At 48.5% G+C, this 16,205-nt stretch overlaps 2 protein-coding genes across 5 annotated transcripts; one reads left to right on the top strand and one right to left on the bottom strand.

The window, feature by feature from the left end:
• Positions 1-6,104: 6,104 nt before the first annotated feature.
• TINF2 (TERF1 interacting nuclear factor 2) lies at positions 6,105-11,311 on the top strand. 3 transcript variants are annotated; one of them, XM_032404822.1, is made up of 10 exons: positions 6,105-6,121; positions 6,482-6,839; positions 6,978-7,082; positions 7,204-7,305; positions 7,388-7,495; positions 7,580-7,676; positions 7,837-8,299; positions 8,389-8,456; positions 8,561-8,652; positions 8,783-9,044. In XM_032404822.1, exons 2-10 carry the CDS (start codon positions 6,648-6,650, stop codon positions 8,912-8,914), a joined length of 1,359 nt encoding a protein of 452 aa, XP_032260713.1. In that variant the 5' UTR covers positions 6,105-6,121; positions 6,482-6,647; the 3' UTR covers positions 8,915-9,044. The 3 variants fall into 3 exon arrangements, with proteins under 3 accessions (XP_032260713.1, XP_032260714.1, XP_032260712.1); XM_032404823.1 differs by lacking the exons at positions 6,105-6,121; positions 8,783-9,044 and adding an exon at positions 11,208-11,311 and having other exon boundaries at positions 6,349-6,839; XM_032404821.1 differs by lacking the exon at positions 6,105-6,121 and having other exon boundaries at positions 6,349-6,839.
• On the bottom strand, positions 9,640-16,154 carry GMPR2 (guanosine monophosphate reductase 2). 2 transcript variants are annotated; one of them, XM_032404824.1, is made up of 10 exons: positions 15,943-16,154; positions 15,431-15,551; positions 15,173-15,292; positions 12,812-12,895; positions 12,489-12,662; positions 11,667-11,748; positions 11,472-11,578; positions 11,241-11,283; positions 10,496-10,655; positions 9,640-10,287 (listed from the first exon to the last, which is right to left on the bottom strand). In XM_032404824.1, exons 2-10 carry the CDS (start codon positions 15,515-15,517, stop codon positions 10,098-10,100), a joined length of 1,047 nt encoding a protein of 348 aa, XP_032260715.1. In that variant the 5' UTR covers positions 15,518-15,551; positions 15,943-16,154; the 3' UTR covers positions 9,640-10,097. The 2 variants fall into 2 exon arrangements, with proteins under 2 accessions (XP_032260715.1, XP_032260716.1); XM_032404825.1 differs by lacking the exon at positions 12,812-12,895 and having other exon boundaries at positions 9,673-10,287; positions 15,943-16,134.
• Between the last annotated feature and the right edge of the window lie 51 nt (positions 16,155-16,205).

Raw genomic sequence — 16,205 nt, 5'->3', positions numbered from 1 at the left:
TAAATCTAATCCAGTCAGCCCTCTGCTCAAAACCTTCTATGGCCCGGCCCCTGCTTTTCCTTCTGGAGGAGTACTGCCCCCAGCTTGCAAGGCCAGCCCCACCCCGTTATTCAAGTCTCAGCTCACAGACCACCTCCTCAGGGAACTCTTCGCTGGCCCCCCATCTGATTTGTTTTCCTGCCCCCTGGTCTCTTTAGCCTATCATCCCATTTTATTTCATGTCCTGCCTAGCACTCATTGTTTGACATTGGGGTGTTTTCCTGCTTATTAAATTCTGTCTCTTTTCTCTGAAATGTGAGTTCTGGAAGAACTGAAACCTTCTATGTCTTGTTCACATCCCAGTCCCAGGACCCAGAACAGGGCCTAGCACCAAGCGGCGCAAGAGATGTTTGCTCCTTACGATTTAGAGGCAACGGCTTGCAAGATGTGACTTTTAATTGTTCCTTGAATTTATGGAGCAAACTCCAGTGGTTTCCCTATGTTTTTATTTATTTTATTTTATTTTTAAAATTTTCCCATTTTTAATAACAGATGAACAAATTCAGTCCCATAGAAGGACATGATTTAATTGATTAATCCTTTCTTCCTGGAAGTTTAAGTCTTTGCAATGTTCTGCCATTACATGCATAAATATCCTTATACAAGCACATATATCTTTGTGCTTGTTTCTTATTTCTCTGAAAACCCCCTAGAGTGAGAATTATTGGGGAAAAGGGATTGAGCATATTTAAGGTGGTTGATACATTTTGTTCATTAGTTTCCAGAAAGATGGAGCAGCAACACAACAGTATCTTTTTTTAATTGAACACCTGGGAGAAAATGTGAGAGCTTAAGATTTCTAACAACTTTGTAACTTGCTTCACATTTTTCATTTTACCCTGGTCCCCTGTGTTTATTAGAGCTCCAAAATGCTTGAAATCCTCAAAAAGAAAAACAGAAACACAAAAAACAGGAAGGCAATGCTGTTCTCCAAACAGCTGGAGGGAAAGAAACAAATATATATGGAGCTCCCACTATGGGTTAAGTTCCGGCTGGGGGCTCGAGAGGGGCATCTCCTTTAATTCTGTGGAGGTGAGCGTTAGAATCCCTGGTGTCACGGCTACTGTGCTCTGGCCTCGGGCCTCTAGTTCCCCTCGACTAGAATGTAAGCCCCTGAGGACAGAGACCGCCCCCCCCCCCACCTTACTTAGGGCTGATTCACAGTCGGTGACATGCAGCAGGTGCTCCATAAGTATCTGTTGAATGGACAATGAGCTACGTTGGATTGTGACGGGGAGTCTGGGAGCCGGGGGGAGCAGTGGAGGATTGTGTTTTGGAGCATTTGTGGGAAGAAGGCATGATGGATGACTAGACCAGCTCTAGGAAAGATAGATAAATGGGCACCTGGGGAGCTAATAACTATCAGTGCAGACTCCTACTGGGACTGTACCTCAGAAAACTATACCAGGGAAACCAATTTTATGCCTGTTTATATTTATGTATGTGGTTATTTCCTTGACATCATCCTTTATATTACAAAGTGGTTTTTAAAAACAGATTTAATTAATTAATTAATTAATTAATTAATCTTGCAAGGGGAGGGGCAGAGAGGGAGGAAGAGAGATAAGCAGAATCCATGCTGAGCCTGAAACCTGATGCAGGGCTCCATCCCACGACCCCGAGATCATGACCTGAGCCAAAATCAAGAGTCAAACACACACTTGGGGCGCCTGGGTGGCTCAGTTTGTTAAGCGTCTGCCTTTGGTTCAGGTCATGATCCCGGGCTCCTGGGATGGAGCCCCCTGTCGGGCCCTCTGCTCAGCAGGGAGTCTGCTTCTCCCTCTGCCTCTGTCCCTCCCCCCGCTCGTTCTCTCTCTCTCTCTCTCAAATAAATAAATAAAATCTTAAAAAAAAAAGTTGAACACTCAACCAACTGAGCCACCCAGGCAACACCCCCCCTTTTTTTTTAGTAAAAAGAAGGTATTCTTAGTCTTGGTTTTAGGAAATCCACTAGGCTTGCCCTCTGAGCTGGTGCCCCTGGACTGATGAAGCAGTCATTGTCTGAGAGTCTTGGTGACCTGTTTTGTTTCTCCTGGGACACCTGGTATACAAAGTTGAACACTAGGGAGGAGGTGGACTCTTTGCATTGGTAGCCCAGGGTTTCCTGAGGGTAAAGAACCAGTATTCCCTTTAATTCCTTCTGCCCCAAGATTTAAAATTGGGAACATTCGTGTAGACTGTGGTAGCTTCAACTGAGGCCTAACAGCAGGGAAGGGGACCATCGTAGGCTCAGAGGACCATCGTAGGCTGAGAGTCCCTGCACCCCAGCTGAGTGGGTTTGATTTGGCAAAGCCTGTGGCTAATGCTCGAAGCTCCTGCAGCCCCTTGGCCCAGGGAGCAAAGTCTGGACCTGGGTGTTGAAGCCTGAGACCTCAGGTACCAACCTCTGTGGCTGATTTTCTTTCTTTAAAGACTGTATTTATTTATTGATTTATTAGAGAGAGAGAGAGAGCACAAGCAGGGGAAGCGGCAGGCAGAGCAGGCAGAGGGAGAAGCAGGCTCCCCACTGAGCAGAGAGCCCACAGGATCCTGACCTGAGCCGAAGGCAGAGGCTTAACCAACTGAGCCACCCAGGCATCCCTCTGTGGCTGATTTTCTAAGAGGACACTGAATGGGTGAAAGAAGTATGACAGACCCTGTGGAGAGCAAAGTTCTCCCCAAATAAGTATGGAAGCTGAAAGGCTGGCCCTTTTGGACGGAGTGCTTGGAAAATTCTGGAAGAAGCAAAAATATCAAAAGGAAGATTTTATTTTCCTGATAATAAGCCAGATGGAGTTAATTACAAATATAAAAACAAAAATTTATAAGATGTGACTTATAAATGTTTCCCAGATTTATGGATAAGACTACAGTGGTTGTACTTTATTTTAAATAAAGTTATTTTTTAAAATAATGGCCACCTTCAGCTATTCTAAGGTTCTTTCTGGAAAGGGAATTTTTGCCCACAGGTGAACCAGAATTTTACAGGCAACTCTGACTGGCAGGGTCCAGACATGGCAGTGGCTAATGGACCCATTCCTTCACCCATTTAACAAATAGTCAATGATGTGTGCCAAGCAGTGGACTAAGTGTCAGAGCACAGGACAACCTAGTTCTTACCCTATGGAGCTTGCAGTCTGAGAAAGAAACAGAATAACTGCATGAAATAAAATAAATAGCTCTGAAGTATACAGTAAAGGCATTGACCTGGCCCGGTGGTGGTGGTTAGGAAAGCTTTCCCTTAAATAGGTGACCCTGGAGGATATCTAGGCAGAGAGGGAAGGGAGATCACTGCAGACAAAAGGAATAGCCTGTGCAAAGATCCTGTGGTGGAAGGGAGTGTGGAAGAGTAAACAAGACAAAGATGATGTGGCTAAGGCAGAGAGAGCAAAGGGCAGAGTGGAGGAGGTGGAGTTGAGGGGCACAGGGCCACCCATGCCTGTGGGGCCTCATAGGCCAGATTAAGGATTTTTGTCTGCCCTAGGGCAGTGGGAAGCCTTGGAAAGCTTTAAGGAATTGGAGATGACGTGACCAGATTGTGTTTTGAACAGATTACTCCACCTGTAGTGTCAAGACTAGATTGGAGCAGGGTTGGAGTGGATGCAGACACAGATTGGAAGGCAGTTGTAGTCATTGATGCTGGAGATGGTAGTTTGGGCCAGAGCGGTGGTGTGGAGACAGAAGTGGAAAGCTTGGAGGAATATCTAGGAGATAAAGTTCACAGGACTTGGGGAGGGATGGGTGTGGCTGGGTGGAGGGTGGAGAGAAGCAGTAATAGGAGAACCCCCAGGTTTCAGGTTTGTGGAGCTGCACCAATTGGGTGCCATCCACAGGGACAGGGGTCCCTCACCAGAGAGAGGAAACTGCAGGGGAAGGTGATGCTCAGAGACACAGAATCAATACCCTTTGTATAGTTCTCTTCTATGTGGAAATTTTCCTTTGGGTGACTTGGAGGATTTGGTTTTGGTTTGACTGAAACTGTTCCCTTACCCCAGGGTTCTTCAAGCGTAGTCTCTAGACACTTACATTAGAATCATCTGAGATGTTAATAATACAGATTTCTGGGCACCAGCATAGACCTCACGAGCCAGAATCCCCGGAGCAGAGGCCAAAAAGTGTGTTTTAACAAGCTCGCTAAGTGGTGGACTCCTATGCACAGTAAGGATTGAGGACAACCACCTTCTATGTTTCTTCTCAGCTGTATCTTTCCCATGTTCTCCCTCCCAACACCCTTCTTGTGCCAGCAGTGGCCATGAGACTACATGGCCAAAGTTCTGAGCTCCGACTACTTGTCTTCTTGAACCTTTGAATTTAAGAAGACAAGGGGCTCCTAAGGCCGTAAAAGAAGACTGAAAAGGGGGCTGGTTGTATTAGCTGTAAACACATGAACAAGGTGCTGCACATACAAGAAAGGAACCAGCTCTTCCTTCAAGAGGCTCCTGCCCATTGGGGTGACAGACACATAGACATTGAAAATACAACACATATGTAGTACTTACTATGAGCCAGGCACTGTTCCAAGTGCTTTATAGTTACTAATTTTTTTTTTTTTTAAGATTTTATTTATTTATTTGACAGAGAGAGACACAGCGAGAGAGGGAACACAAGCAGGGGGAGTGGGAGAGGGAGAAGCAGGCTTCCCGCCGAGCAGGGAGCCCGATGCGGGGCTCGATCCCAGGACCCTGGGATCACGACCTGAGCCAAAGGCAGACGCTTAACGACTGAGCCACCCAGGCGCCCCTATAGTTACTAATTTATTTAATTCTTACAACCACCTTACAAGATAGGTTCTGCGACAGAGGTGGTGATAAAAAGATGTACTGAGGACCCCAAGAAGAGAACTCTGATGAGCTTCATGGAGGTGGTTATCAGATGAACCACAAAAGATGAGAAAGAGTCAAGTCCAAGAGGCAAGGAGGACAGAGGAATCATCTAGTATGTGCGAGGCACAGAAATGTAAGACAACACAGTGTATTTGGAAAATGAAACCCGTTTGCTGAGGTCTGGCATCTAGGTGCATACATGCAGAGTGGCAAGGAATATGGATGAAGAAAAGCTTGACCAGATTAAAAATCTTTTTGCCCTATTTCAGAGTTTGGGCTTTCTTTTGAAAGTAAGAGAGAGCTTTCAGTTAGGAATGACATGATCAGTTTTGCATTTCATGAGATTCATGATGAAAGCAATGTGATAAAGAAATTAGAAAGGAGTTGGGCTGGAGGTGGGGAGGGTGAGAAACAGGAACACCTGAAATAGCATAGAGGCAGTGAGAATGAAAATGGGGTGGGTTGGAACAAGGTTCCATAGGAAGTAGAACTGATTAGACTTGGTGACAATTAGATGTGGAGAGGAGGGAGGACTGAGTTAAGGGCTGTGGTCTGGGTTTCTCACTCACAGGTGAGGAGAGGCACCCTGCACAGAAATACAGAGCCCAGGAGGAAGAGCAGAACTTATAAGGGAAGGTAACTTCCAGTTTTCAGTCCAGCAGTCCCTGTGGATCACCCAAGACTCATCTTGGGTGAGTCAAGGAGGGATCCTGGGGGCACTACCTCTAGGAAGGGAGATGGTCCGCAACAAGGGTAGTTCCACTACATCCCTGTAAGGTAGTCAGGAAAGGTAATTCATTCAACCGACGTTTTAAAGAATATACAGTGTGCCAGGCTCTGTACTTGGTGATGAAATTAAGAAGAGACACCAGGAAGGGTGACAAAGAGACAAGTCAGTCAATCACATCTGGGGGCTGGCTGGAGTAAGCACGCGACAGAAATCCGAAAAGGGAAACTTATTTTTTATTTATTTTAAAACTACAGGATACAAAAAAAAAAAAAAAGATATCGAACACCGAAAAGCACAAAATATTACCTACAGTCTCATCATTCTGAGAAAACCAAGTTAACCACCTGACTTAGCTTTTCAAACTTTGTATTTATTTTTTAAAGGCGGGCGCCCTCTACTGTTTTTAAAAAGGGACAGTTGAATTCTTATTGGAAGCAGGCGTGCCGCCAGGCAAGGTTCTGCAGGGGCTGCTTCGAGGCTAGGATTTAAGGAATCGTACATCAGTGGCGCAGACGATGGGGGAAGGGCATGATCCTCGCTTTCCAGGCAAGTAAGTCCAGCCTTAGAGAAGGACGTGACTTTGTAGGCTCCGCGAAGACAGGCGGGGGCCCCGAGAGTCCCGCTCAGCAGTTTCCGTCGCCCTAGGGCTATTGGGCGGAGGGAGCGGGGGCGGGAGAGACGCCCGATCTGTTGGGGCGTGGCCTTATGACACGACGTCACGTCTCCCTGCCCGGTAGCCCATTGGTTCTCCATTACCGCCCTTTTCCGGGGCAGGGAAACTGGCCGCAGAGCCGGAAGCGGGGTAGCCCTCGGGCTTGAGGGGGCGGCGGTGTGGAAAACAGAGAACCTGGTGCCATTGGAGCTGGCGAGCCTCTCCATTCAGACTCCAGCCCGGGTTGAAAACCCCCAGGATTCCGGTGGCCTATGGAAAGGATCGCATCGCGAAGTATCCGGCGCAGACCGAAACAGCGTAGCCACTGAGAGCCGCCGGAAGCTTCGCCCCTAGGAGGAGTCGAGAAGCCTCGCCGTGGAGGAAGGAACCCAGAGGGCCTGCCCCCGGGGCGGAGCCCGCGGCCATGGCCACGCCCCCGGGGGCCGGTCCCGCGGCTCTGCGCTTCGCCGCCGCCGCCAGCTGGCAAGTCGTGCGGGGACGCTGCGTGGAGCATTTTCCGCGAGTATTAGAGTTTCTGCGATCATTGCGCGCTGCTGCCCCTGGTTTAGTTCGCTTCCGCCACCACGAACGCCTATGTATGGGCCTAAAGGCCAAGGTATTGGAGCCAGTAGGAGCTGGAAGACGGGAAAGGGGAGGGATGCGAGGGCCGAGGGCCGACTGCTTGGGGTTGGGACTCATTGGGAAAGGGCAGCTTGCCCCAAAGTGGAGATTGCGAGTTTAGTACCCTTTACAGGTAGTGGTGGAGTTGATCCTGCAGGGCCGGCCGTGGGCCCAGGTTCTGAATGCCCTGCATCACCATTTCCCAGAGTCTGGACCTGTAGTGCGGGACCCCAAAGCTGTGAGTAATCCCTGGAACAAGCCCTATACCCCAGTTAATACTGGGTGCCACAAAGTTGATTCTCCTTCCGGCCCCTGGGTCCTGGTGACCCTAAATTGTCTGCTTTTCCTGCTCTCAACAGACAAAGCAGGATCTGAGGAAGGTCTCGGAGGCACAGGAGACCTTTTGCCAACAGGTGAAGCAACTAGGAGAAGCCCCAGTGGACCTGGCTTCCAGGCTGCAGGTGAGACTGGCTGGCTTGGAAGCTATTATGTGGCTAACATTTCGCTAGTCCTCTTCTCACCTGCCTTTCTACCTCCCTGCAGGAACTTGAACAAGAGTATGGGGAACCCTTTCTGGCTGCCATGGAAAAGCTGTTTTTTGAATACTTGTGTCAGCTAGAAAAAGCCCTGCCTGCACTGCAGACACAGCAGGTTTTGTTGGGACAAGATAAGGGCAGAGTGGGGCTGGCTGTAGCAAGGACTGTGGTCTTCATGCCTCTCTCCCTGTGCCCACAGCTTCAGGATGTGCTGAGCTGGATGCAGCCTGGAGTTTCTATCACTTCTTCTTTTGTCTTGAGCCAGTATGGTGTGGACATGGGGTGGCCACTTCCAGGTACGAGGACCATCTGGGAGAACTAGGAACTTGGGGGTGGATTGTTTGGCCTGAGACCTTTTGAGATGGGCTATTGGAAGGGTTACATGGACCTGAGCCATAAGAAACCAGACTGAGTTGTGTTTCTGTCTGTTCTGAGGAGCTGCATTTTCTTTTTCAGAGTGCTCCGTTCCCGATTCAGCGAGCGTGACAGAAACCACGGAGCAGAATCCTCCTCAGCAACCAAAACTAGCACTTCATGATCCTTTGCCAAATGCTAGGCCTGGCCCACACCTACCTCAGGGACCAGCCTTAAGGAAGCACCCAGAACCTACGGCTGGCCACCACTTCAATCTGGCCCCTCTAGGCCGGCGAAGAATCCAGTCCCGATGGGCATCCACTAAGGGAGGCCATAAGGAGCGCCCCACAGTCATGCTGTTCCCCTTTAGGAATCTGGGTTCACCAACCCAAGTCCTATCTGAGCCTGAGAACAGGGAAGAACATGGGACAGACATGGCAGATCCAGCAGGTGCTGGGGGCACGAGAGCAGCTTCCACTGGAAAGTCAAAGAGTCCATCCCAGACCCTGGGGGGAAGGGCTCTGAAGGAGAACCCAGTTGAGGTGTTTGCTTCAGAGCAAGAAGAGTGAGTGGAACAGTTGCTTCTCCCTACTAGCAGCACATTCTTTGCCTGCTTTCCCCTCACCTTATTTTTTTTGCTTGCTCCCAATGCAGGAGTTGCCTGGTTTGCCCCATGGACCCCCTGAGACTGTCATTATCCCCTCCTAAAGCCAGGAAGCCATGTAAGTATTCTGAGTCAGACTGGGTCAGACAGCCTCCTCTCACGGGGACTCTTGAGGGCCTGTTTGCCTAGAAGGGTACTTTGACTCTGGTTTCCTTCCTGCAGTGTGTCCTCCATCTCTGTGCAGCTCTGTCATTACCATAGGGGACTTGGTTTTGGACTCTGATGAAGAAGAAAATGGCCAGAAGGAAGGAAGGGTGAGTAGGAAGGAACAGAAAGCTGGGGAAGGGGCTGAGCAGAACAAGACAGAGAAACCCACATGCTCCAGAATATGGAGGGCTCAGGGAATGAGAGGATGATAGCATCTCCCTGCTCCCTTCTCTGCAGGAGTCTCTGGAAAACTATCAGAAGACAAAGTTTGACACCTTGATCCCCACCTTCTATGAATACCTCCCCACTTCTGGCCCCAGTGCCATGTCTGTCCCTCCCGTGACTATAGAGACAGGTCTAGACACTTAGGACTGGGATTCCCTCTGCACTCTGCCTGTCTCCTTCCTCAGCTCTACAGTTTAGTGGGAATAAAGCAGAAGCCCGGGCTTGGGTGACCTGACTACCTTGCTAAAATTACCTTGTAATCCTTGTTAATTAAAATTTGGATTTGTTAAAACATTGCCTTGGTGTGAGGAAGGGGAATTAAGGCTTCTATCAAGTCAGTGTAGGTCATTCCTTAGAACTGGCTTCACCAGGGCTGGAGGAATCCCTTTGCCTTTTTACTTCCCCTGGAAAATGGTGTTCACATGTGCCAAGAAGGGTTGATAGCCTGGAAGGGAAATTTCCCTTCGCTATGCTAAAAATATCTGTGTGTCCTGACAGCACACTGTACTTCGTAAACTCTCATGCCGTCGGGTTGCGTGGGGGTGGTGGCACTGGAATGGAGATACTTCATGGAAAAAGTAATTTCCTGTCCTTGGCTCTACTGGGTCAGTGCCAACTCTACTGCCACTTGCCCTGGAGCAGCACCCAGGTGCCAGCCTTGTGCAGAAAGATCCAGAATCTTCAAAGTCCTTGGGATCTCTTTATTGAGATTTTTTTTTTTTTAAGATTTTATATATTTATTTGACAGAGAGAGACACAGCGAGAGAGGAAATACAAGCAGTGGGAGTGGGAGAGGGAGAAGCTCCCACCGAGCAGGGAGCCCGATGCGGGGCTCGATCCCAGGACCTGGAATCATGACCTGAGCCGAAGGCAGACGCTTAACGACTGAGCCACCCAGGCGCCCCTTTATTGAGATATTTAAAATATGTCAACACTTTTGGGTTTTTTAGGTATTCAAAGATCCTATTTAATGAAGCTCATTAACAAAACATGATTTCAAGAGCCTCACTCTTCCAGACCAAGGCCATTAAATACTTAGGTAGGAATCAGCATCTTTTCCTTTTAATAATCTTCAGGATGCTGGATCCCCAGATTCACATTTGCCTGTCTGACTTCATTTCCTCAGCCTGCCCGCCTTTGCTTGCTCCCCAGTGAGTGCCCTGGGCATTCTGTGTGTACAGAGGACAGAATTACTGCAGGCGCCCTCAGGAGCGAGGCAACAGGAAATGACTAAGAAATAGCCAGAGTAGCTGGGATGGCTGAGGAGCCCACCTGAGGGGCCCTGCGCCTGGGTGCTAGAGCCTTGAGAAGGCATAGCTGCTCAGGTCTAGCTGTCATCACTGAAGATTGGAGTCACCTGCTGGGTGACCCGGATGAAGGTGGTTCTCCGGCTCAGTTCCTTCAGTTTAGCTGCTCCCACGTAGGTACATGTGGAGCGGATGCCTCCAAGGATGTCTCGGATGGTATGCTCCACATCCCCTTTAAAGGGCACCTCCACTGTCTTTCCCTCTGAGGCCCTTCGAGGAGGAAAAACTTTCTTACCTTTTCCTTTTGGGTTCCTTAAGCCCAGTGATGGCTCTCCCCTGCTCTATGGCATTGAGCCCCAAGCTCACCACTGTTCCTCCAAGAACTGTACCATGCACCTTCCAGCAGCCAGGAGTTCTGCCACCACCCTACTTAGTCACCCTTTCCAGGAACCCTCGGCTCCTGGACCTCTGCACATACCTGTACTCAGCCACGCCCCCGGCATACTTCTTCATGGCCATTTCAGAACTCATCCCATAGAAGAGCTTGTACTTCCTGCCATCCCTCTCGATGAGCTCACCACCTGACTCACTGTGCCCAGCCAGCATGCCACCCAGCATCACAAAGTCAGCTCCTGCCCCTGCCAGCATCCACAAGGGGGGGAAAGAAGTGAATTTGGCCCAGGTCCCCACATACCCACCCTGAGAAGCAACTCACGTCAAATTCTCAGTCCTGACAATGAGTCTAACATCTTCCCGGTTTTGTTCCCCTAGCTGACCCACAACCCACACAGGCCTGCTCTGCTCTGGCCTCTACTCAGTGGGCTTGATTTCCCCAAGAACTTAAAAAGAGCCTCTGGAGATTCCCTGCCTGCTCTCTCTTGTTTTTTGCTGCTTTTGCCATCTTCTGGTCATTTCTTTTCATTGTGTGCAGCTAAACAAGACTCACTCCAAGTGTCCCAAGGGCAAAAGTCTCTAACTGTACTCCCACAGTCCGGGGGATACTAAAGGTGGCCGTGGCCTGCACTTGGGCAGTCCATATCAGAGTCTCAGGATTTCTCTTGCTGGCTTGCCCCAGGTGACAACCACAGCTTCAGGGTCACTAGTTCATATTGTGAAAGAATTTGAATGGCTTTCTCAGCCTTTCCGAGCCTGATCCTTGACCCTGAGAGGTGACTTATCCTCTTCTACAGGACCCTCCCTCCATGCTCTCCCAACATCCTTACCGAAAGCCTTGGCCACATCCCCAGGACAGCTGCAGCCTCCATCCTGCAAAGTAAGGAGCACTATGAAGAGAGAACATGGATTGCCCAAGCACTCTGAGCGATGTCCCCACGGCCCACCTCAAAGCTGACAGGAACCCAGGAGTCCTGATCCACTGCTACCACAGTCTCCACACCCAGCAGAAAACACAGATGTTTGGCAGCCTCATGCCCTACCCTGCCCTTGGGCCTTACTGAGATGATGTGGCCTTTGAGGCCATGAGCAGCATCTGCACACTCCATCACTGCACTGAGCTGTGGGTACCCCACTCCAGTTTTCTTCCGGGTGGTGCACACGGAGCCTGAGAAGAATGTAATGAGAACAGTGAAGTGCTCCACAGGCATTTGCCAGTGTTGAGGTAGCCCATGGCCCCCAGGGAAGCAGCTTACCTGGTCCAATTCCCACTTTGATGATGTCAGCCCCAGAGAGGATCAGCTCTTCCACCATCTCTCCTGTTACCACATTCCCTGCCTGAGGCACAAAACGGCACTCTTAGGGTCGGAAACGAGAGAGGAGGTTGCATGCTCTCATACACAGCATGCCTAGACCGTGACCTTCCAGTGTTATTACAAAGAAGGGTACCTAGATTTCCTCTACTGGGCAAGGACTCTACTTCCCAAGCTGAGGTAAGGGGGTTAGTGGCCAGTATCACTGTTGCACTAGGGTAAAGCTGGGGTCCAGTTGGACCAAGGCCAGAGCTGATTTACAGATTTATCTTCCCGTCCTTGCCAAGAGATCCAAACATCCTGTCATTAAGCTGTTACGTCATAAAATCTCTGGCTTCAGGGAAAGGGGGAGATGTGGTCATGTAAGCTAAATATCCATCTGTATTTACTTCCGATGGACAGTACAGAGAGACCCCTTGATGCTGTAGAGAAAATGAGGCCTTGCCATCACTCCCCTAAGCTTGTAAAAAAAAAAAATAAAACTCTTTCACGTGACCCCTCTAATATGATTCTAGTGCACGTCCACTTCAGTGGGCAGATGAATATATACCATAGGTATGTACAAGGCGTGTATCAAGGGACAGAGGTAACTGCACTAACCAATCTGAACATTTTAAGCATGGAACCATGGATTATCACCTAGTGACAAGATTCAGTGGACTAGGAAAATCAGCAGAGGAGAAATCAACTGACGTCATAAAATGGAGTGTCTGGAAAGAGTGGAAGGAAGAGGAACGTACCAACTACAGGGTACTGGAAACATACCATAATGGTGTGCTTGGGGAAGCGCTTCCGCACATCCTTTACAAACTCAACAAAGTGTTCCGAGTAGCCATTTGCCACATCCAGGCATATATATTTCACCTGGGGAATAGCTTCCAGGATCTGCTCCAGCTGTTCAAAGTCTGAAGAGCCTGTGCCTGAGCTGGCAGCCACATGCTGTGAGAGAGACAGGGCCACTGGCATGTCACAAATGACCCAGTGAGGAGCCAGCGGGGCTGGGAAGGTGAGGGTTGGTTCCCAGGAAGCCAAAAAGAGATACCTGGAAAACTGGGATAAGGAAGGGATCAGGGGAGGACCAGCATTACCTCAAGACACTCAGGATTCTGGCTAGCAAACTCTTTCCACTGCTGGAGGCTGTAGTGTTTATGAACAGCTGTGAAGAGGGAGAACTGGGGAGAAGAAAAAGCCATCAAAAAGAATAGAACTTTACAAGCGTCTGTCTCTTTTGCTAGAAACAGACATTTATAGTATTCTATCTGAGGGAGAAAAGGACTGAACTTTGGAAAACAACTTGAAGAAACCACTGGTTGAGCTGGGATTTTAACGTAACCATTATTCTCCCTACAAATACCAGTAGGGCTTTTTCCCATAAGCCAGTGCTTGTCCAACACTCCAACCAAAGTACAAAGTCATTCGGATTGGATTTCACCAATCAGCACCTACAGGTGACAAAGACAAGCTGTTGGTGCAGTGGGACAAGCAGCAGACAAGAAAGAGCCATGAAGAGGCTGGACAGAGCCACTATCTGCCTGCACTGACTCAGCCCCTCCCCCTACGGTAGCCTAGTACTGAACTAACCTATTTTTGGGTATCTTCTGGTCCATTTACCAGCAATAATTCAGTGAGTCTCAATGGAGCCAATAAGGTGCTACCCCATTCTTTCTCCATCTCCACTGGAGTAAAGGACAGATTTTTTGGAGACACAGACCAACCTAAAAAGTCCATTTCCTTCCGTTTCAGTCAACCAAGTTCAAGGATACAGTGAACTCATCAGACTTGTATTCCATAGGTCAACAAATTGCAAAACAATATCCCAATACTTTGAGAAAGGCACTCGGAGGCCGGTGTGAATGCTGGTGCTTGTGCCTTATTTTTATTTTATTTATTTTTTTAAAAGACTTTAATCTCTACACCCAACGTGGGGCTTGAACTCACAACCCCGAGATCAAGAGTCCCGTGTTCCACTGACTGAGCCAGCCAGGCGCCACAGTGCTGCTGCTTTAAAAGTGCAGACATGCAAATAGACAAGAGAGCAGTTGACGGAGACAGCCCAAATCTTGCAAGTGACAAGAAATCCAAAGAAGTCATGTATCAGCCAGCAGTAAGGAGGTGCTATTGCTATACTCACTCATCAACACTACCTAGCTAAAGCTGGTATTGAGTTCTACTTCCTCAGCAACACTCTGCCATCAATGTGCTGATACACAAAAATCATTCCATGAGGTCAGTAGACCTTGGAGATATACTGGTATAGTGTGATGTGATAAGCACATCCAATTACATACCAAGCTAGAGACCTAGAAAAAGATGCTTGTATCCAACTTTATTATTACTGTGAAACTTGGCTCTATCTCTAAAATCTGATCTCTTTAGCACTCAGCAGCAGTACTGAAAAGCCAGTCTCAACATAAGGCATTAAGACAGTCCCCACAAGGGCCACAGACATAAAGCATTAAGACAGTCCCCACAAGGGCCACTATTCTAGCACGTTTGTTAATGCTAAAGTCAGATTCACTATTCCTTAACTCTACTGGGCAGAGCAGGTGGACAGTGGGCAACAAGAAGATTCCTAAGCAGTTAGTGAATGGCAACAGCAATAAAGTACTAAAACTGTTTAACTATCAACCTTAGAGAAGTTGACAACAGACATTCCACAAAGACTTACAGCAATCGAAAGAAGAGAAAGGGAGATGAAGTCTTTAAGGCTAATAGAGCCACAAGCAGCAGCAGAATCCATCAACCAGGGCTACATGGATTAACCAGAAGAATGCATATGTTCTTTGAGTGCCCAGAGTAACTACCTTCTCAGCTATAAGTATAGAGGCAGGGTAATATTACTGACAGGAGCAGCATGTTCTATTTTCAAAGTGAACAATAACCTGTGCATAAGAAAAACACATTCCATTTTGGGCATATCCCAGAAACTCCCAGAAACCTAGGACTTAAAGAAGAGGAAGGTCAAAAAAATAAAAATAAAAAAAGGGTAGCAGACATGAAAGAAAATTAATAAGCTGCTTCTCTTCCTAGGTAGGAATTTTTGAATGCTCAAACTATATTTAGTTTCTAGACTGAAACAGTGGATATTTAGTGTCCTGAACAATGGTGTAACTGGAGGGATGAATGTGATTTGGAGGGGATGACCTGGGAGGTGGGAAAAGTTGGCAGGGTATGTAAACTGCTGGACAGGAGAAAAGGGAAAGTTACGTTTATGTATCAGAAAAATGGGGTAAAACTTAGTTTTGAATCTTACTAATTCAGATGTGCCTTTGAACTTACCAGATAAAGGGCATTAGTATTGGAGAAAATGGATAAAATAGTAAATTGGAACATCCTGACTGTTAACTAGCCAGGCAGCTGACCTGGGGTGGGGGTGGTGATGCAAATTACCTCTGCAGTCAGCCCACATAACTGGTCCCAGTGGGGAACCTGCATAAGGGAAATCCTACCTTACAGATAACCTTGGCCATCTCAAAGGTGCCCACAGTATCCATATTGGCAGCAATGATGGGGATCCCAGTGTACATCTGCTTTGAGTTCCGAAATGAAAAGGATCTTGTGAGCTCCACCTGAGATACGAACAGGAAACAGCATTTCATTCATCAAATAAATGAGTATTGAACGAGGACAAGAACCAGAAATCCCTCTCAGTCCTGCCCCACCAGGAGCTTGGGGTCAGGAAAGTAGAATTAGGAAAGTAGGCTCACCTCACTTCGAGATTTAAGGGTACTGCGTTTGGGCCTCAACAAGACATCCTTGAAGTCCAGTTTGATGTCACTGTCGATGTGAGGCATGGCGGGGACCTTGGGGTAGCAACAAATCTGAGAACTGGAAGGTAGAAAAAGGTGGCAGGATCTGAACCAATCTCCCCGTAGGCCTTAATGCCCTGTTACAGCTAAAGGCATGGCTCATCTCTCGCCTTGCTTAAATTATGGAAGGTCGGGCATTAGCTGAGGCATGGTCACTGAAGACTGTCACCTCCGATCCGTCCTATGGTTGCAATGACCTGTAGTATCTCCATCCCAGGTACTATCTGATGGGGAGAAGAACTGGACTGGAGTCGTGAATGACCCCCAAAATGTGTACTCCTTAACTTAACCTCACTACTCTTCCTTCTCCCACCCTTGCAAAGAGCAATTTGGGGTAAGTAAGGCTGATTTGGGGGTGAGGAGGAATGGGGGAGATTCCCACAACTAGTTTCCGGAATAGCGGTACTCACTTCCTGTCGCCGTGGCCCAGGTGGCAGTTGACTACCGTCACCCTTGCTTAGCAACTAGCCTCGTGCAGCCCCGCTGAGCCTTGTGGGCCACACCAACAGGTTCCGCCAATTGCGGGCGAAAAGGATAAACGGAAAATCCCAGTTTCGGCAGCGGCCGTGCGAGGCCTTCTGGGTAACAGAGTTCACACACCGAGGTTGCAGTTGGATCCGAGGGGCGGAAGACTACGACTCCCAGGGTGGAACGCGCGGAGCTGTCCCCTGGC

The sequence above is a fragment of the Phoca vitulina genome, unplaced genomic scaffold, assembly GCF_004348235.1.
Source record: "Phoca vitulina isolate PV1807 unplaced genomic scaffold, GSC_HSeal_1.0 scaffold7, whole genome shotgun sequence".
NCBI classification, from domain to species: Eukaryota; Metazoa; Chordata; class Mammalia; order Carnivora; family Phocidae; genus Phoca; species Phoca vitulina.
The sequence above is the reverse complement of the archived record's forward strand: the minus strand, read 5'-3'. Positions and strand labels throughout refer to the sequence as shown.

Bases quoted from the DNA above. Each gene is read 5' to 3' on its own strand.
- TINF2 (XM_032404822.1), top strand. From the start codon at position 6,648: ATGGCCACGCCCCCGGGGGCCGGTCCCGCGGCTCTGCGCTTCGCCGCC. The intron at 7,496-7,579 runs GTTTTGTTGGGA...CTGTGCCCACAG, and splicing joins CTGCACTGCAGACACAGCAG to CTTCAGGATGTGCTGAGCTG. The intron at 8,457-8,560 runs GTAAGTATTCTG...TCCTTCCTGCAG, and splicing joins TCCTAAAGCCAGGAAGCCAT to TGTGTCCTCCATCTCTGTGC.
- GMPR2 (XM_032404824.1), bottom strand. From the start codon at position 15,517: ATGCCTCACATCGACAGTGACATCAAACTGGACTTCAAGGATGTCTTG. The intron at 11,579-11,666 runs GTAAGCTGCTTC...CATTCTTCTCAG, and splicing joins CAAAGTGGGAATTGGACCAG to GCTCCGTGTGCACCACCCGG. The intron at 11,284-11,471 runs GTAAGGCCCAAG...CTTACTTTGCAG, and splicing joins TCAAAGGCCACATCATCTCA to GATGGAGGCTGCAGCTGTCC.